The sequence below is a fragment of the Staurois parvus genome, unplaced genomic scaffold, assembly GCF_062004578.1.
Source record: "Staurois parvus isolate SC_StPar_1 unplaced genomic scaffold, SC_StPar_1.0 ptg000448l, whole genome shotgun sequence".
NCBI lineage: Eukaryota > Metazoa > Chordata > Amphibia > Anura > Ranidae > Staurois > Staurois parvus.
In genome coordinates, this window is record NW_028318244.1 from 1,697,948 (window position 1) to 1,717,836 (window position 19,889).

Here is a 19,889-nt window from a genome sequence, read left to right on the forward strand (position 1 = left end):
TTGTCGCCACTGTTTGGCTCATATCTTACTACGGGATAGTATGTGCATTGCTATCAAACTTATTTTGCTGCAGTGTGCCACAACCATGCTATTTTGGTGGATGCTGCTACCATTGCATACATTTTGGTGTGCTGTGTATTGCTGCTATTAACCCTATACCCTTCTCTGACCCCTGTCCCACAACCATTATTATGTCCACAGATTTACAACAGTTCCCAGGTATAGTAATGGAAGTAGCTGACTAACCAAACCATTTGAAATGTATCTAGTTAGGCAGGCCCCTGTATTTCCTAGCTGTTGGTTTATCTACACTGTGCTATGTCGCTTCCTAAGTCACCTTCTTTGTCATTGATTTTTGGTATAGGACAACTGAACCTTATGGAGAACCTTATGGAGATATGTTACGACGTGTTGGGTGGTTTGTCGTACTAGAGGCTGCTCACCAGCAACTGTGGTGTCCTGCTGAACCCTTGGAGAAGTTTACTAAAGTTTTGAAAGGATGGGAGCACCACACTATCTTGTACAGTCCTTTGAAATATTTTATTTTGTAACATCCAACGTGTTTCAGGGGCTCAGCACTCCCCTCTTCATGCAGGTGCTTGGATTGGAAAAGTCTCAACTGGATGGTGAAAGGGCATCAAGAACTGCTAATATCACCCCTTCCAGTGAGCTACTGACACACCTACCCAGTGCCTGAAAACATGTCAGATCTATAGCATGGTGCACTGCAATACAGTATGATTGGCTCACAATGCAAATACCCACAGTCTCATATTGATAAATCTGCTGTGCAATTGATCATAATTTGAAGACAGACTTTGGATGGTGCTAACCAAAGTTTTTGTACACACATACATGTCGGGACTAGGTTTTTCCATTTCATATAGCTTTAATATGTGTTGTGGCTGAATAAGATGTTTATATGACCGTAGCTGCCCTACGGGCCCATCAGAGCTGTGGAAGGCCAGTGATAAATAACTCGGGAACTGCAGCTGTATAAACAACAATGAAGTTGGTGGAATGCTTGGAACTCCAGCTTGGGTGAATGAGGAAGTTTGGAACTCCAGCTTGGGTGAATGAAGGAAGCTTGGAACTCCAGCTTGGGTGAATGACGGAGGCTTGGAACTCCAGCTTGCGTGAATGACGGAAGCTTGGAACTCTAGCTTGGATGGAGCAGTAGATGTACAGAAGCCAGTAAGACTAGTAACCACTCCATATCCATCCAGTACAAAAATCAGTTTTTACCAGACTGCAAAGAAGACCTGTCACTTTGTAGATATATTTTTGTCACATTGATATAAGTTATGCAGTCCTAATATAATTTATTGTTCAAGAAATGTATATTTTACAGCGCTTTCCATTGGCCTGGGACTTGGTGTTGTGCTAGGTCTGTTATTTACATTTTAAAATATCATTCCTATCTGTTAAAAAAATAGTATTCCTACTTATCTATGAAGTTTCTCATTCATCCAGGTCATGGTATAGCTAGTAGCCATTGGTCACATTCAACTTGACTTGTTATGTAATGTTGAAGATTCTTGGAGCATCTCCAAGCTATTTCTTCAGTTCTAATGAGTGCCAGTAGGAGTATTTTCCTGACACGCAATAGAGCTGAAGAAGTGGATTGGGTAGACTACTAATTTAATACTACTAGCTATTCTTAAAATGCATTTGCCCATCTATTGGCAATTACAGTGAATGAGCAAATGTCAGTCAGGAAAGGACTGGAGAAGAAGCGGCTCTCTAAGAATTGTATCTACCAGGAAAGTTGTTGGATTTTAGAAGGAAGACTGTCCCAAAATGGACACTATGGGGTTGATTTACTAAAGCTGGAGAGTGCAAAATTTGGTGCAGCTCTGCATAGTGACCAATCAACTTCCAGTTTTTTGTTTTGTTAAAGCATAATGGAGCAAGCTGAAGTTAGACGCTGATTAACCACCATGAACAGTTGCAGCAGGTTTTGCATTCTCTAGTTTTAGTAACTCAACCCCCATGGGCCTAACCAACCCAATGGATCCCACCAGCTATCAACATAAGCATCCCTGGCAAACAGAGAATATCCTATAAGATACACCAAGCTCAGTACAATAGGTCTTCTTTAAGTGTATCTTCATCCAAAACCTTTTTTTTTTATTTAGTATAGATAAAGGAAATAATTGATGCTTTGTGAAGTTTTATGGCTCTCAGTGGTGCCATTGGGGAGATTTGCCATCACTGCCTATGCTGTGAAAGGTCATCTCCAAAAAAAGAGCCACAGACGTCAATAATGAACACCCCTATTTAGTACAGCAGGGAAGTTTAGAACCCTGGTTGGCTATTTATTGCTGTCTGTGTCCCCATTGGAAACTTTTGCTCAACTCCAAAAAAAAATTGGTTAGGTATAACTCAGGTAAAGATGAGGGACCCCTGTTCCTCTGATAAGACTAATATAAGTATCAAGTAAATGTTTAATTAACGTAGGCCAGTTTAAATTGCAACTCAGGTTTCAAATGACAATGTCAAACCCTATTGCATGTAGTATATGTGTCATATATTTACAAAATATAAGGAAAAGGGTACTGGATCATACATTAAAACAGCAGATTTAATTTTTTTTGACTCCTAAATACCACCCTTGTTTCCTTCCCAGCTTTGCCAAATATTCACCAAGATGTCATCTATTTTAAAATAATGATTCGAGCTGTACAGCGTACATCCACTAGGCATGGTTCCAAAATACCAACGACACTGGTGAGGGCTTCTTAAATTATACTCTAAGGTGGTGGTTGACTTTGTGCCTTCGTAGTTCTAAATTAACTATGTGCATCAACAGACAACAAGTCTCAGATCTCATTTTGCTCATCCAGTTCATTCATGTCATTAGTAAAACTGTCATATTCAGCCGAACGCGTGGTCATCCCCAGGTATTGCCGCAGAAACTCGCTAAACCTTTTCTGGTTGTTCCATTTCCTGGCTGATTTTCGAACACCTATGAAGCCACCGTAGCGCTTCTGAAGGTCTTTCGATGGGCCCATGAATTTCCTATAGCTGTATTTTCCCTTGACGAACCCCCCAAAGCGTTTAGACATGGTATTCGATGGATTTTGCAAGTCTCCGAATTCGTCGGGTCCGGTAGTCATCCCAAGCGCAGTTTCTCCACCGTCAATGCTAGTGTCTTTTTCTTGCTCGCGAATCAAATTACTAATTTTGGACAATCTCTTTTCATCCTTGATCTTACTTAAGTCAACCACTTTGGTGAGATCATTCAAATGCTTGAAATTGGTGGGAAACTGACTGTCGTCAAACGGTTTGAAGTCTTCCTCAAAACTGTCCATGCTGAGTTGTATCGAAGACTTTATGAGGACTGTTTTGCATACACCCCACATGGAACTGGAGTAAATTTTTCCTTCACATTCCACGATGCAGAGCTGTAGATGAATAAACAAACAAGAGTTATATGGATATGGGCAGGACATTGGCTGGTTGTTGGTTTTGCATTTTTTTATTTACATTTAAAAGAGCCCTTTACAAAAAATTGTAAATCCTAACACATATACCATCTCTCAGAAATCAGCTGGTTTTAGTCAGATGTTGAAACGCTTTGAGCCTCTTTGCTTGTTCCAATGAGATACAACTCTGTCCTTAAACAAAGTCAAGCATCCTCAGATACAACAGAGCTTATTTTTGTGGAAGACCTATACTCAAGTGCCAAAACACTTATCCATGCTTTAGAAATGTGGTTTTGGATTTCCTGCGGGTCCAGGCTCTGGTTATGTGGTCTCTAATGAAGGGGGAGCTTTAGGGTTGGACTTTAGAGCAGGGTTTCCCAACCAAGGTTCCTCTAAAGGTTGCTAGGGGTTCCATGAGCAATTTCTGCCTCTCAGCTAATTTTCCAATGACACCAATCTTTTTAGTTTTATGTAAGGGGGTAGTTTTTCACAATGACCACAAGTGTAAGGAGCATTCTTCCCACTGACAATCACACTAACGTATCGTAAATTGTAGATATAGTAATTTTTAGCAGGAGTTCCCTAAGACCAGAACGTTATTTCAAGGGTTCCTCTTTGTTGAAAAGGTTGAGAAAGGCTGCTTTAGAGGCTTTGTTGCATGACTTCAGTTAAGGCCATGTAACCAAAGGCCTTAGGCTTTTAGTTAAAACCCACTCCAGCTGGGTGGGCAGTGACCCCATGCATTGAATTTTTCTCTATACATACCTTTTCCTTCTGGTCTTCCAGTCAGTCAAACAACCTTCGGGGTCCTCTTTCTTTTGTAGCATTGATGGTCTTCCTCATTCGATGATGCAGACAGCCTTGCTAAAAAAATGATGTCTCTGCAGCATTGTATTGTGACTGTTATGAAACACCCCAAGGGGTGTCCATAAAGCCCCGAGATCACATTGTCATTCTGGACTACAGAACAGTAAGTCTGCAGAGATAGTAGTACCTAGAGCAGCAATGGGCAAACTACGGCCCGTGGGCCGTATACGGCCCGGCGGACCTTTTAATCCGGTCCGTGGAGCGTGATACTGTCAGGATAGCTGTCAGGATGTGTGTAGGCGGGGCAGCGTGACGAACGTGAGGGGAGCTAGGCTCCTCTCACAGTCCGCCCTGAAGACCAGAACGGCGCGGGAACACGGCGAGAGGAATGCGCAGAGCAAAGGAAAGTGAATTGAATTACTATAGGGGGGATGAATTACTATAGGGGGGATGAATTACTATATGGGGGATGAATTACTATATGGGGGATGAATTACTATGGGGGATGAATTACTATATGGGGGATGAATTACTATGGGGGATTAATTACTATGGGGGATGAATTACTATGGGGGATGAATTACTATGGGGGATGAATTACTATATGGGGGATGAATTACTATGGGGGATGAATTACTATGAAGGATGAATTACTATGGGGGATGAATTACTATATGGGGGATGAATTACTATGGGGGATGAATTACTATGGGGGATGAATTACTATGGGGGATGAATTACTATATGGGGGATGAATTACTATATGGGGGATGAATTACTATGGGGGATGAATTACTATATGGGGGATGAATTACTATATGGGGGATGAATTACTATATGGGGGATGAATTACTATGGGGGATTAATTGCTATATGGGGGATGAATTACTATATGGGGGATGAATTACTATGGGGGATGAATTACTATATGGGGGATGAATTACTATGGGGGATGAATTACTATGGGGGATGAATTACTATATGGGGGATGAATTACTATGGGGGATGAATTACTATATGGGGGATTAATTACTATGGGGGATGAATTACTATATGGGGGATGAATTACTATGGGGGATGAATTACTATGGGGGATGAATTACTATATGGGGGATTAATTACTATGGGGGATTAATTACTATATGGGGGATTAATTACTATGCTTACTATGGGGGAATATTACTATACTTACTATGGATGACACATACACATCATTCATCTACTCTTGGTCCGGCCCTCGGGTCCAATATATGAACCCATTGCGGCCCTCAAGTCAAAAAGTTTGCCCACCCCTGGCCTAGAAGGTAAGGTCTGCAGTAAAAGGTTTTTTTGATTGTTTTACACAGTGCTGGCCAATGTATTTTAAGTGATCAGCACTAGAGAGGCATTTTATTGAGGAAAGGTTATTTCAAACACTTCTACTTCAATAAAATGTAAAAATTAAATTTTTATCCCTATATATATTGTAAAAAAATAATTGCTACTTACTTTCTTCACACTCCTGCGCTGCCCACGACTTCCTTCTCAGTTGGGCATGTCTTCATGCAGGCTAAGCTCACAGTATTCCAGGACTGAGTGGCATTCACACATCATCACCTGAGCACCACTCGGTCTTGGAAGAATGCCCACCTCCCCTGTCACCACCGGAGGAAGACGAAGAAGCTGCCATGATACCACCAGACCTCGTAGCAGACTGGGAAAAAGTGTTTTTTTTTTTTTTAAATAAAAAATGCACTGGGGGTTTTTAGGGGTGGGGGAGGTGATTGCCAGGGTCACAAATGCCGGGAGTTCAACTTTATTTACCCATCCTGGAAAAGGCGTTAATTGAGCTTCAGTAGGTGAAATTTCACCAAACCAAAATCTCTCAAATTTCACATCAACACAATCTCCCCACTGGATTCTTTTGCTTAGAGGGTAGATTTCTTTTGGGGAGGTGTTATTTAAAGTGGTTGTAACCCTTACATATACCCAGTGAACTGACTAGCTTCAGGCGATACAGAGATGAAACAAATCCTCCTACCAGGGGCGGACTGACCATTTGGGAACTCGGGCACTGCCCGAGGGCCCGGGGTCAGTAGGAGGCCCCATGAGATGCTCCTGGTACCTTTCATAGGCTTTTTTGGGTGTGGTTTGAGTGTGGGCGAGGACACAGGGGCTCCATAATCCCCTATTGCCCAAGGGCCCCATGTGTTGTCAGTCCGCCCCTGCCTCCTACATTCGTTGTACCTGTCTGAACTCCTCTTTTCTCTACAGTCAAAACATAGAACTTACATAGCATTGTTTAGCTCTAGAAGGCAGGGGGTGGGGCTCTGATATCACACACTGCACAACATAGTGCAGAGAGCTGAGTGTAAGCTGAGCCCTGAGTGGAGGGAATGAACATCCCCACTCTACAAAGTCTCATAGGGAAACATGCACAACTGAGGCTGTCAATCAATTGCTGTGTGCTGGGGGGGTAGGGGGCAAGGCCATCTCCTGGGATTGCTTGGTGTTGGGATTAACTGTGAAATGTGACTCATGTAGATAGAGAAAAGAGAAAGCAGACAAGAATCACATTAGGTGTGTTGGATTGAGGCAAGTGCACACTATAGAATGATATGCTTTATTCCTTTTTCATTGCGAGGGATTACGTCTACGTCCACTTTATTTCAATTTAGTGGAGTTTTTTTTATGGTTTTAAAATAAACATAGTACAAAGATACGTGGTATGAAACCAACCCAACTCTAAAATTGGAAAAGAAAAGCTCAGAGACCTAAAAAAATAAATGGAAGAAAAGGGTCTCTGGTTAAAGAGAAAGAGAACTGATACTGTGTAAACTGTTGTAGTGCGCTCCTAGTTAGGTTGCAAGTAAAATTAGGTTTTTGGTCCCTCTCTAGCCAGTGGAGTAGAGTTTGATTGCTTACTGCTGTTCTGGGTCCTGCTGGTTGCATTCTCAGCTACTTCCCCCTGTCTTCTAGTAGGTTCTGGAATATAATGGCCTGGAAGAGGCAGACCCTGGGCTTAATATTCATAAAGCTCCAACCAATTCCAGGTCAAGGCGATGACCAACAGGGGGCTGAGGTGTTTATAAATAGTCTGGGGCCTGGAACAGGAAGCGAGCCTGGGGAGAAGACCCAGCCTGAAGGACCGTTGCCCATGTGGGCAAGTTAGCTGAAGACTTCAGGAGTTTCATCGAGGTCTCAGATCAGGGAGAACTGGATGGTCTGCCTCTAAAGCTGCGGAGAACAGTTTGGGGAGAGTCTACTGAGGATCTGGCTGGTAGTGGAAGGAGCAGGGGTGGACTGACAACTCATGGGGCCCCCGGGCAATAGGGGATCATGGGTCCCCTGTGTCCTTGCCCAAACTCAAAAAAGCCTATGAAAAAGGTACCAGGGGCATCTCATGGGGCCCCCTACTGACCCCGGGCCCTCGGGCAGTGCCCGAGTTTCCAAATGGTCAGTCCGCCCCTGGGAAGGAGGCATCCATATACACAGGAACACAGTGAGTAGATGCCTGAGAGAGAGATCCTAGTGACTGTTGTTGCTTAATCCTGGGAGAGACTGTTCCAGATTTGCTGGCCTAGGGCTGCTTTCTTAATTGAGTCCACTGAGCTGTATGTCCACTGCCTCTTATCACAAGAGGCCTATTCTGAAGAGTTCAGCTACAACCAAAGAGTGTCCTCTGTTACAGTTTGCACCAAATTTGGAATATTCCAAGGCTCACATTGCACCCCAAACTTCAAAAAGACAATAACTGCCTGGTTTTTGTGTTGAGACACTGGGAACCGGCTGTGTGCTTGGTTGTCATGCACCTGATATGGAACCAGGGGCGGACTAACAACTCATGGGGCCCCTGGGCAATAGGGGATCATGGGGCCCTTGTATCCTCTTCAACACTCAAACCACACCCAAAAAAGCCTATTAAAGGTACCAGGGGAATCTCATGGGGCCCCCTACTGACCCTGGGCCCTAGGGCAGTGTCCGAGTTTCTGAATGGTCAGTCCGCCCCTGTATGGAACAGAAAAGATTAAGAGGCTCTGAGGAATAAGGATATCCTTTGAAATGCTTCAGTATTCAGGGACCCCGGTACGGGCGCCCCTATGTCTGGGAGACTGTTGTATCTGGCCACGGATGTGTGGCTTGAAGTGCGCTTTTCACTTTTTTGCTTGTGAGTAGTCATTTTGTTGTTTTTTTAATAAAGATCCTTAGGGTAATGCTCTAGGTTGGTGTGCCCTCTTTTTCTTTTCTGTTGTAGCTACTACGGGACATCCCCAGTCCTAGAGGACAGTAAGGCCACGTGTTACTATCCGCCTTTCCACTGAACCAGCACTTATGCACAGATTTTGCCTTTTATTGCAAATAGGAAAGAGAACCTGGGACAAAAAACAGTAAGACCAGCCTGGGGTCTGCGTTACACAATTGTCCTACAGAAGGCATTTTAATGAAAGCAAAAGATCGCTATAGGAAATGGAGAAGTGATTTAAATCAGAACTTGTTTGTGAACCTAATCCCATCATTATTAGCAGGGCTTTTTTTTTTAAAAAATAGGTGCAGGAAATCCCCCTTTTGAGTCACTTCTTGTCTCGCCCCCTTCCCACCTCCGAGCACCATCACTTGGTTCCACCTCCTACCCCCCATATGGATGAAAAATATATTATAAAAATACTATTCCCAAATATATTGACATATATTTGAAATGCTGCGATTATTTGGCCATATTCAATTTATAAGAAAAAAAAAATTATATATATATATATATATATATATATATATATATATATATACACACACACACACACACATACATATATATATACAGTATATACACATATACATATATATACAGTATATATATATATATATACATACATACACACACACACACACACACTGCATGTTCAGATATCTGAAAAATATTTTTTAAAATATATGTAATTTTAAATATAGACTTCAGATTTTTTTTACAAATAAAAAAGTCATTTTAACATATATTTTTACATATATTTGTAAATGCATTCCAAAAATATAGATTTGCATTATTAAAGACATACAGTATATTTTTAAAATATTTTACATATATTTAGTAATAAAAATGCATTTCAACAGGCAGTGTGTGTGTGTGTGTATATATATATATATATATGTATAGAATATGGCCAAAATTGTAGCAATTCAAATATATGTCAATATATCTGGGAAGAATATTTTTAAAATATATTTCAAATATATTTTTCTACCATGTGGGCCACCTTTCAGTACCAGTCCTTTTAGAGAATACAGAGCCAAGTACCATTTTGTGGTGCTAAATAATACGTATGGAATTTGTTAATGGTAACTAGAAAAGCAGAGAAAAGATTCCCCACAGCCAGCAGCAATAGACCCCGCCCTTCCCCAGCACCAATGGATACCCAAAGCAAAATACCACCCCAGTAACAATAGACCCCCAGCAGCTACAACAGATTTCCCAGCAGCCAGCATCAATAGACTCTCCAGCAGCCAGCATCAATAGACAACAAACAAGACAATAGACCCCTCTCTCAATAGTAGATCCCTTCCAGCAACAACTGACCTAATCTACAACAGATCGTGGAGTGTCAATGATCATGACAACAATGAGGAATCATCCCAGAACTACACATGAGGATCTTGTCAATGATCTCCAGGCAGCTGGGACCACAGTCACTAAGAAAACAATTGGTAACACACTATGCCGACAAGGATTGAAATCCTGCAGTGCCCGCAAGGTCCCTCTGCTCAAGAAAGCACATGTCCAGGCCCGTCTGATGTTTGCCACTAAACATCTGAGTGATGCAGAGGAGGACTGGTTGAAAGTGTTGTGTTCAGATGAGACCAAAATCAAGCTCTTTGGCATCAACTCAACTCGCTGTGTTTGGAGGAGGAGGAATGCTGCCTATGACCCCAAGAACACCATCCCAACTGTCAAACATGGTGGTGGAAACATTCTGGTTTGGGGTGTTTTTCTGCTAAGGGGACAGGACAACTGCACCGCATCAAAGGGACGATAGAAGGGGCAATGTACCATCAAATCTTGGGTGAGAACCTTCTTCTCTCAGCCAGGGCATTGAAAATGGGTCGTGGATGGGTGTTCCAGCATGACAAGGACCCAAAACACACGGCCAAGGCAACAAAGGAGTGGCTCAGGAAGAAGCACAAGGTCCTGGAGTGACCTAGCCAGTCTCCAGAGCTTAATCTGATTGAAAATCTGTAGAGAAGGCTGAAAGTTTGAGTTTCCAAACGTCAGCCACCAAACCTTAATAACTTGGAGAGGATCTGCCAAGAGGAGTGGGCCAAAATCCCTCCTGAGATGTGTGCAAACCTGGTGGCCAACTATAGGAAACGTCTGACCTCTGTGATTGCCAACAAGGGATTTGCCACCAAGTACTAAGTCATGTTTTGTGAAGGGGATAAAATAATTATTTTCCTCATGAACATGCAAATCAGTGCATCATTTGTTAGACATGCATTTCTGCTGAATTTTTTGTTGCTATCCTGTCTCTCAGTGTTACAATACACCTACCCAGGGGCGGACTGACAATTCATGGGGCCCCCGGGCAATAGGGGATCATGGGGCCCCTGTGTCCTTGCCCAAACTCAAAAAGCCTATGAAAAAGGTACCAGGGACATCTCATGGGGCCCCCTACTGACCCCGGGCCCTTGGGCAGTGCCCCAGTTTCCAAATGGTCAGTCCACCCCTGCACCTACCATTCAATTTTTAGACCATTTCTTTGTGAGTGGGCAACATTCAAAATCAGCAGGGGCTCAAATACTTATTTCCTTCACTGTAGGTCCCCAAGCAGCCAGCAGCAATAGATCCGCCAGCACACCTCACTACCCTTTGCCATTACATTCATTCAGTGCTGGAGGTGCCAGAACTGTGTTCCCCCGCGTTCCTGCTGAAAAAAAAAGCCCTGGGCGTCAGGTTCCTTGACATGTCTCCCAGAATAAGGATGATTACCCCCCCCCCCCGGGTACACAGAGCGCGCTTATAGAAAACTCTGATCTATGGTAACCTCTACGTGCTGAAAATTGCTTTGTCTGTATTTGGTATTAGAAGCCGGATTACTCACTGAAACACCGGAATAACAATGGACTATTAATCCATTTGCTGTGCAGACCTTTGCGACGGAAAAAAAGTATTAGTTGTAAAGTTTAGACATTAACAGGGTCAGTACAGAATTAACTTGTGCGATGGTCTGCGTCGCTCGTTTGACCCGTTTAGGAGTTGCAAAGGCGTAGAAAAGAACAACATTGTAATTATTTTCTTTACACAAATAAGAGGAAGAAATTACGCAGTTTAATGTAAAAAAAAGCAGATCTTGGAGCCGTCTCAGCGCTCTGTTATTTAGACAGACAATCTGTCAGGGCGGCTGTTGCGATATTCCTCTCCGTGTTTGTCAGACGGTGAGAAAGGATCAATTATCTAGATTGATTAAACATAACAAGTATTCATACTGTAACAACACCTTTCACTTGTCAATTACCTTTCTTCCCTGTTCTGTAAAAGTAGCAATTATCAGCGCTTAATGAAAAAGACGCACGCTTGGAGTTGGGTAGGAAACACGCCACTTGAAGCTATTTTCAAAGCAGAGGCTCAGCAGAAAATACAGGTGGAGGGTTTTACTCCTCAATTTTAAAGTCAGACCAGCAAACATATGCCATTTGCTGAATAAAATGAATACAGAAGTGCGCATCAGTGCAGTAGCCATGAGTTAACCACTTCAGCCCCCGGCCAAATCTGACATTCCTCTCCTACATGTAAAAAAAAAAAATCAGCATTTTTTTACTGGAAAATTATATGGAACCACCAAACATTATATATTTTTTAACCTCCCTGGCGGTATGATTATTTCAGATTTTTGGTGCTGAAAGCGGTACCATTATTTTGCATGGAAATATGTATTTTTTTTTATTGTAGCCGGTAATATTTAGGAATAACTCACTGAAATCTGTCCGAACAAGAGTCTAGTAAACATCCCGGGTATGATAACATTTGAAACACGAAATCATAAATTATAATTTAATAAATAATCATAAAAAATAATAATATAATAATTAGAGATGAGCGAATTATTCAAAAATTCGATTCGGCTGATTCGCCGAATTTGCGGAATAAATTTGATTCGATGCGAATTGATTTGCTGCGAATTTAACTTATTAAAAGGGTTTCTAGGCTTCAGAGAGCCTTTATATTAGTGCAGAACACTGTACCTTTAATTTAAATGCCCTTGGAGTCTGCTGGGGAAGAGAAATAATACTGTCAGTCAGTATGACATGCAGATGAGTGCCGTCGATCTTAAAATCACCGCACACTTCACTCATTTGGGCAGTCACGGGGGAAGAAGAAGAAGAAGAGGAAGAGGAAGAGGAAGAGGAAGAGGAAGAAGAAGAAGAAGAAGAAGAAGAATGAAAAGAAGAAGAAGAATGAAAAGAAGAAGAATGAAAAGAAGAAGAATGAAAAGAAGAATGAAAAGAAGAAGAAGAAGAATGAAAAGAAGAAGAAGAAGAATGAAAAGAAGAAGAAGAATGAAAAGAAGAATGAAAAGAAGAATGAAAAGAAGAAGAAGAAGAAGAATGAAAAGAAGAAGAATGAAAAGAAGAAGAAGAATGAAAAGAAGAAGAAGAATGAAAAGAAGAAGAATGAAAAGAAGAATGAAGAAGAAGAATGAAAAGAAGAAGAAGAAGAATGAAAAGAAGAAGAAGAAGAAGAATGAAAAGAAGAAGAAGAATGAAAAGAAGAAGAATTCCAGTACAGCAAAAAATGTATCTGCAGAGAGCTCCGCTATTTCTGACAGTTCTCTGACAGTTCCTTCACATTTACAGCGGTTGAAACATTGTATCTATTTGTTTCCGAATAAAAACATCTGTATCCTAAATGGAAACAAATAGATACAATGTTTCAACCGCTGTAAATGTGAAGGAACTGTCAGAGAACTGTCAGAAATAGCGGAGCTCTCTGCAGGGACACTTTTTGCCGGCTGTAGAAGGGATGAAAATCGGCCGATCGGGAAAAATTCGATTCGTGCATCCGAAGTTTGCTAATTTTCGGATTCGGTGCGAATCGAATTTTTCCTAATATTCGAAACGAATTCCACTTCGCCAAGTTCGATTCGCTCATCTCTAATAATAATAATACATTTAATTCAATAATATAATCAAACCAAAAACACTGAAATTTGAAATATAGCGCCAAGTTCGCACATCGCTGAGCAAATTCGCAAAATTGTTTTCAGTGTCTGATGAGGAATTTCCCCCACAAATCATTATCACTCAATTCTGCAAGTGGTTCTGATTTACTATCGCTGTTCTCTAGCTGATCTAAACCGCTTTTGACCTAAAGGGACGCTTTTTGGACGCCATGGACTTTTCTAAGTTTCCAGGCAGAAAGAACAGTCAAAATGCAGACAGGGGACAGGACAAAGCACTAGGGACAAAATGTATGTGAAATGGGTTGAAACAGCAATGTTTTACTATGTAAAATCGTTTTGAAAAAAATGAAATTTTTTTTAAATTTTCAAATTCCCCGCCGCCGCCGGCAGCACCCGTACATCCCGACGTCACAGGGACCGGAACACAGGAGCCGGATGCCGGCATCGGCCGGAGGAGATGGCCGGGGACGCTGCAGGGGACACATCGCGGGAGCGAAGAACAAGGTAAGCTCTGCAGGGACTCCCTATGCAGCGCCGCATGGTAAGCCCGAATGTAGCTCGGGGTTACCGTTTTTGGTACAGAAACTTTACCCCGAGCTACACTCAGGAATACCGCCAGGGAGGTTAAGGAAGAGAATAATGCCTGGAGCTAGATGTGCAGCATAGGCGGAGGGCCTGACATGACTAGGTTAGCAGGATAGGCGGAGCATCGTAGGGTTAATAGAGGAGTTTTGGTTTGAAGTGGGAAAGTGGTAGCTGCTTGGAGGGGGCTTGGGTGGGGCTTAAGAGGGGGGCCCGAGTGGTTTGGAGAGTTACGCAGGCCATACATGGTGGAGCGATTTTTCGTCCGAAAATCGAAAACGTCATTCGCTCGGTAATCCAATGGTGCCATCTATGATCTCGAAAATCGGCTGACCAAGTCATAAAGTTCACCCCAACAGGCGAAACCTCTGTTCCTTCCAGGTCACGGCTTTTTGGAAAAACAATCGTACGATTTGACCATCAATGAGTCGAAAATTGGTAGTTTTTCACAAATTTTCCAAGATGCCTGATCACCGAAAAGGGGAGGAACCACGGAAATCGGCTGGTGCCATTGACCCACTAAGCTTAGGTTCATACCTATGCGGCTCGGGCACGAGAGCCAATTCATTTGAATGGACTCCCAAGCCCATGACATGCAGAGAAAGAAGTCCCTGCACTACTTTGGAAAACGCAGCCCGCACGGGAAACTGAGTTCCCAGTATGGTTGCGTTTCCCAGTGCGGGCGGCGTGCCATTAGAACTAATGGCACTCGCCCATGGGTCCGCAATTCTCTCTGTGGGTGGTGCAGCTGCACGGATTTCCGTGCGGACCCACAGTGGCACCACCCGCATAGATGTGAACCAGGGGTAACAGAGCAAAAATTGGCCGATTATTCTTAGGTCCGATTTTCGAACAAAAAATTGGTCAAATTTTGACCCATGTATGGCCGGCATTAGTAGGACGGTGCCAAAGTGGTCGGAGTCAGTCAGAGTTAAGGCAGCGTAGGACAAATTTCTCCTGCCCTCCCTACCAAACGCTTGTTTGACAGCTCGGTGTTCATGGGGCTCACCTTTATTGGTCCTTCCTGACCTTTCAGTGGTTCTGGGGTAGTTTAGTGGATGGGCGTGTTTCTGTGTTTTGGGGGTGTTTGCTTGTTTTCTGGGTTTCTTTTGTCATGGCAGTTGACAGGGGTCTCAGGGTCTTGGAAGGCAGTGATGGTTTTATTATTTTGGAGAATGGTGGGTTGGGCCCATCACAGATATGGGTGTACCTACCCTAGCAAATTTACTGCAGTAATGGTGCAGGAGTAAGTTGGCTGTATCAAGAGTAAATTTTAGGAAATTGTCCCCGAGTCGGTGTATTTGTGGCTGTGGGGCCTTGAAATCTATGTTGGTGGTAGATACAGCCGGTTGGTTGATATATAACTCGCCTTCTAAGACCCTAGACTTTAATGAGGTAATCTGGAGTAACAGTAAGGTGACTGCGAAGAATTTGTATTTTTGGAAAATGTTGTAAACTTGTTGTTTAATAAAATGGCTGCTATGGCCTTTAACCTCCCTAGCGATCTAATTATGTCAGTATTTCTGTGCTCAAAGGGGTACATTATTTTCAATGGATATATGTTGTTTTATTCTAGGTCTGTAATTTTTAGGAATAACTCACTGAAATATGTCCAAACAAGAGTCTAATAAACATCCTGGGAATAATAAAATTTGAAACATGAAATCATAAATTATAATATAATAATAATCATAAAAAATAATAATATAATAATAATAAATTTAAGTCAATAATGTCATCAACCTAAAAACACTGAAATTTGAAATATAGCGCCAAGTTCGCACATCACTGAGCAAAGTCGCAAAATCGTTTTCAGTGTCTGATGACGAATTCCCCCACAAATCATTATCACTCAATTCTGCAAGTGGTTCTGATTTACTATCGCTGTTCTCTAGCTGGTCTAAAACTGCTTTTGACCTAAAAGGACACTTTTTGGACACCATGGACGTTTCTCAGTTTCCAGGCAGAAAGAACAGTAAAAATGCAGGCAGGGCACAGGACAAAGCACTCGGGACAATATGTATGTGAAATGGTTTGATACAGTAATGGAATACTATCAAATTTTAGTGTATTGAGTGAATGTACAATTTTTCCATTTTTGAATTTCCCGCCGGTTCCGTCCCCCGTACGTCCCGCCGCTCGCAGGGAACGAAACCGTGAAGACGGATGACGGCATCGGATGGAGGAGATGGCCAGGGACGCTGCAGGGGGGACATTGCGGGAGCCCAGGACAAGATAAGTGAAACAGGGATCGCTGGAGAAGCACTGCAGTGTATTCCCGAGTGTAGTTTGTGGTTACTGCTTGTGGTACTAAAAGTTAACCCCGAGCTACACTCAGGAATACCGCCAGGGGGGTTAAACTCCAATGCGGGTCAGTGTCGTTTTTGATTTTAGGAGGACACAGGTTTAGGTGGGGACTTTAAAGGTTTAGTTAGGAGCAGCCGTAATATCTGCAATACCTTAGTCAAGGCCCTAGAGTACAAAATGGTAAGTATTGCAAATTTTTAGGTCACAGGGTACCTGCACAGGGGTTTTTCAAAATCAATTTTTTTTTTAAACCACACTTTAATGAATTTTAATGCACGAAACCACAATATAATACCCAATTGTTTGGTAAAATATAAGAAAGATGATGTTACGGGGACTAAATAGATATCTAACATGTCATGCTTTAATATTGCGCATTCTCGCCGAGCAGCAACAAACTACAGTACATTAAATTATCAATAGACAATGCTTTAAAAGCCTTTACAGGTTATCTGTTTAGAGTTACACAGGAAGTTTGATACTAGAATTTTTGCTCTCACTAGAACATTCACGGTGATACCTCACGCGTGGCGTGAACACAGTTTACGTAAGCAAGTGTGACTTATGTATGCATCCACCTTTGCAAGCCAGCAGGGGGGGAAAGGGCGTGTTAACTTTATTAATTGTATCATTCATTTAATTCTTCTTTTTTTTTTTTATACACTGTCTCTGATAGTTTTTATCACTTTTATGGCTATATGAACAACATTCCTTGTGATAGCTGGAGCATTGACAGGTCCTCTTTATGGGGAGCTCCAGGGTGTATTAGACCACAGATCACTCTGCCCTTCAAAGCATCAGATCAAACCCATATTGGATTGATCTGATGCTTTCACAAGCCAGTAATGGCTTGTTTGCAGCCTGGCAAAACTGGAAGTGACAAAATACTGGACGCTTCTGGTTTCTTAGGCCATAGAGATGATCGGGGATGTTCCAGTCCTCGGTCATCTCTATAGTCAGTTGGCGGAACCACAGGTTTTAGTCCTGAGCTCCTCGCTGGGAAGGGAGAGCTCGGGAAGTTGGCAGAAGGTGGCAGGGGAGGGCGCCCCCCATTCTGCCACCTGTAAAAGTGATTCAACTAGCCACTAGGATTGCTTTTACAATATAACCCTTTGCCAATGATATCAGGATGATGCCTGCAGACATGATCCCGGTATAAACCTTTCAAGTTAGTGATATACAGGTACATCACTGAGGCTGAAGTGGTTAAGAAAGAGCACATCAGAGGTAGTGTACAGAGTGGGGCAGTTTTGTGGAGAGTGGGGTAGTGGGTGTTGGTGAAGTTTTAGAGAGTGGGGTAGTGTGTGTTGGTGAAGTTGTGGGGAGTGAGGTAGTGGGTGTTGGTGACCATGTGGAGAGTGCAGTAATAGGTGTTGGTGAAGTTGTGGGGAGTGGGGTAGTGTGTGTTGGTGAAGTCTTGGAGAGTGGGGTAGTGCAAGTTGGTGAACTTGTGTAGAGTGGGGTAGTGTATGTTGGTGAAGTTGTGGGGAGTGAGGTAGTGGGTGTTGGTGAAGTTGTGGAGAGTGGGGTAGTGTATGTTGGTGAAGTTGTGGGGAGTGAGGTAGTGGGTGTTGGTGAAGTTGTGGAGAGTGGGGTAGTGTGTGTTGGTGAAGTTGTGAAGAGTGGTTTTAGTGGATGTTGGTGACGTTGTGGAGAGTGGAGTAGTGGGTGTTGGTGAAGTCTTGGAGAGTTGGGTAGTGGGTGTTGGTGAGGTTGTGGAGAGTGGGGTAGTGTGTGTTAGTGAAGTTGTGGAGAGTGGGGTAGTGCGTGTTGGTGAACATGTGGAGAGTGCAGTAGTAGGTGTTGGTGAAGTTTTAGAGAGTGGGGTAGTGCGTTTTGGTGAAGTTGTGGAGAGTGGGGTAGTGTATGTTGGTGAAGTTGTGGGGAGTGAGGTAGTGGGTGTTGGTGAAGTTGTGGAGAGTGGGGTAGTGTGTGTTGGTGAAGTTGTGGGGAGCAGAGTAGTGTGTGTTGGTGAAGTTGTGGAGAGTGGGATAGTATGTGTTGGTGAAGTTGTAGAGAATGGGGTAGTACAGTATGTGTTGGTGAAGTTGTAAATAATGGGGTAGTATGTGTTGGTGAAGTTGTGGAGAGTGGGGTAGTGTGTGTTGGTGAAGTTGTGGAGAGTGGGGTAGTGTACGTTGGTGAACTTGTGGAGAGTGGGGTAGTGTGTGTTGGTGACATTGTGGAGAGTGGGGTAGTGGGTGTTGGTGAACTTGTGGAGAGTGCGGTAGTAGGTGTTGGTGAAGTTGAGGGGAATGGGGTAGTGTGTGTTGGTGAAGTTATGGGGAGTGGGGGAGTGTATGTTGGTGAAGTTGTGGGGAGTGGGGTAGTGGATGTTGATGACGTTGTGGAGAGTGGAGTAGTGGGTGTTGGTGAAGTCTTGGAGAGTTGGGTAGTGGGTGTTGGTGAGGTTGTGGAGAGTGGGGTAGTGAGTGTTGGTGAAGTTGTGGAGAGTGGGGTAGTGGATGTTGGTGACGTTGTGGAGAGTGGAGTAGTGGGTGTTGGTGAAGTTGTGGAGAGTGGGGTAGTGGGTGTTGGTGAAGTTGTGAAGAATGGGGTAGTGGGTGTTGGTGAAGTTGTGAAGAGTGGGGTAGTGCGTGTTGGTTCAATTGTGGAGAGTGGGGTAGTGGGTGTTGGTGAAGTTGTGGAGAGTGGGGTAGTGCACGTTGGTGAAGTTGTGGGGAGTGGGGTAGTGTGTGTTGTGAAGTTGTAGAGAATGGGGTAGTACAGTATGTGTTGGTGAAGTTGTAAAGAATGGGGTAGTACAGTATGTGTTGGTGAAGTTGTGGAGAGTGGGGTAGTGAGTGCTGGTGAAGTTGTGGAGAGTGGGGTAGTGCACGTTGGTGAAGTTGTGGAGAGTGGGGTAGTGTGTGTTGGTGAAGTTGTGGAGAGTGGGGTAGTGAGTGCTGGTGAAGTTGTACAAAGTGGGGTAGTGCACATTGGTGAAGTTGTGGAGAGACTTGGACGTTCTTCTTTATGTTGGGCAGGAGAAGCAATGATACATTGCTTCTCCTGATCAACAGAGGGAAGAATGTCCAAGTCTACAGTTTCATAGCACAATATAAAGCACTTTCCTTCATATAAGGATCGGGGGGGGGGGGGGTTGCTGAGTTGTGTTGCTTTCTAAGCTCATCTCTGCAGAATTCACAATCAGTGTCACTCCATGCATTTTTCACACATTTGTCAAAATTTTTTTAGTACGAATTATCAAATTAAAATGATAGTAATAATGACTGATCTCCAGCAGCCTCCACTGGAAGCCCATTGGGACAGGCTGACAACTCAGAAGCACAATTAAGGGACAAGTACAGGAGCATTGTCACCCTAAAACAGGATGTGCCTGAACAAGGATCCTCATGACAGGGGGACTATTTTAATAAAAGTTGGAGATTCAAAAAGATTGAAAATGGCTTTTGATATGACTTTATGAAACTCTAGTGACTGCTTTAAAACATCTTCTTTAATGTGTACCCATAACCCGGACATCAGCTAGAAAAACACATGATCGAGCAAAACATTTTGTATCTAAAATAATTGTTTATTTGCTTGTAAATTGTGTTCCTAGGAATAAAATGCATTTGAAAGCCTCGTCATTTTCTTCCTAAAGTGGTAAAAAATG

At 43.0% G+C, this 19,889-nt stretch overlaps 1 protein-coding gene across 2 annotated transcripts in view; it reads right to left on the minus strand.

The window, feature by feature from the left end:
- Window positions 1-514: 514 nt before the first annotated feature.
- Window positions 515-19,889, minus strand: part of PNOC (prepronociceptin) — a 228,236-nt gene continuing 208,861 nt past the window's right edge. For both annotated transcript variants that reach the window (XM_089688174.1, XM_089688173.1), the window contains exon 3: window positions 515-3,407. In XM_089688174.1, coding sequence (XP_089544300.1) covers window positions 2,823-3,407 — 585 coding nt within the window. In that variant the 3' untranslated portion in view covers window positions 515-2,822. The remainder of the gene's footprint in view (window positions 3,408-19,889) is intronic.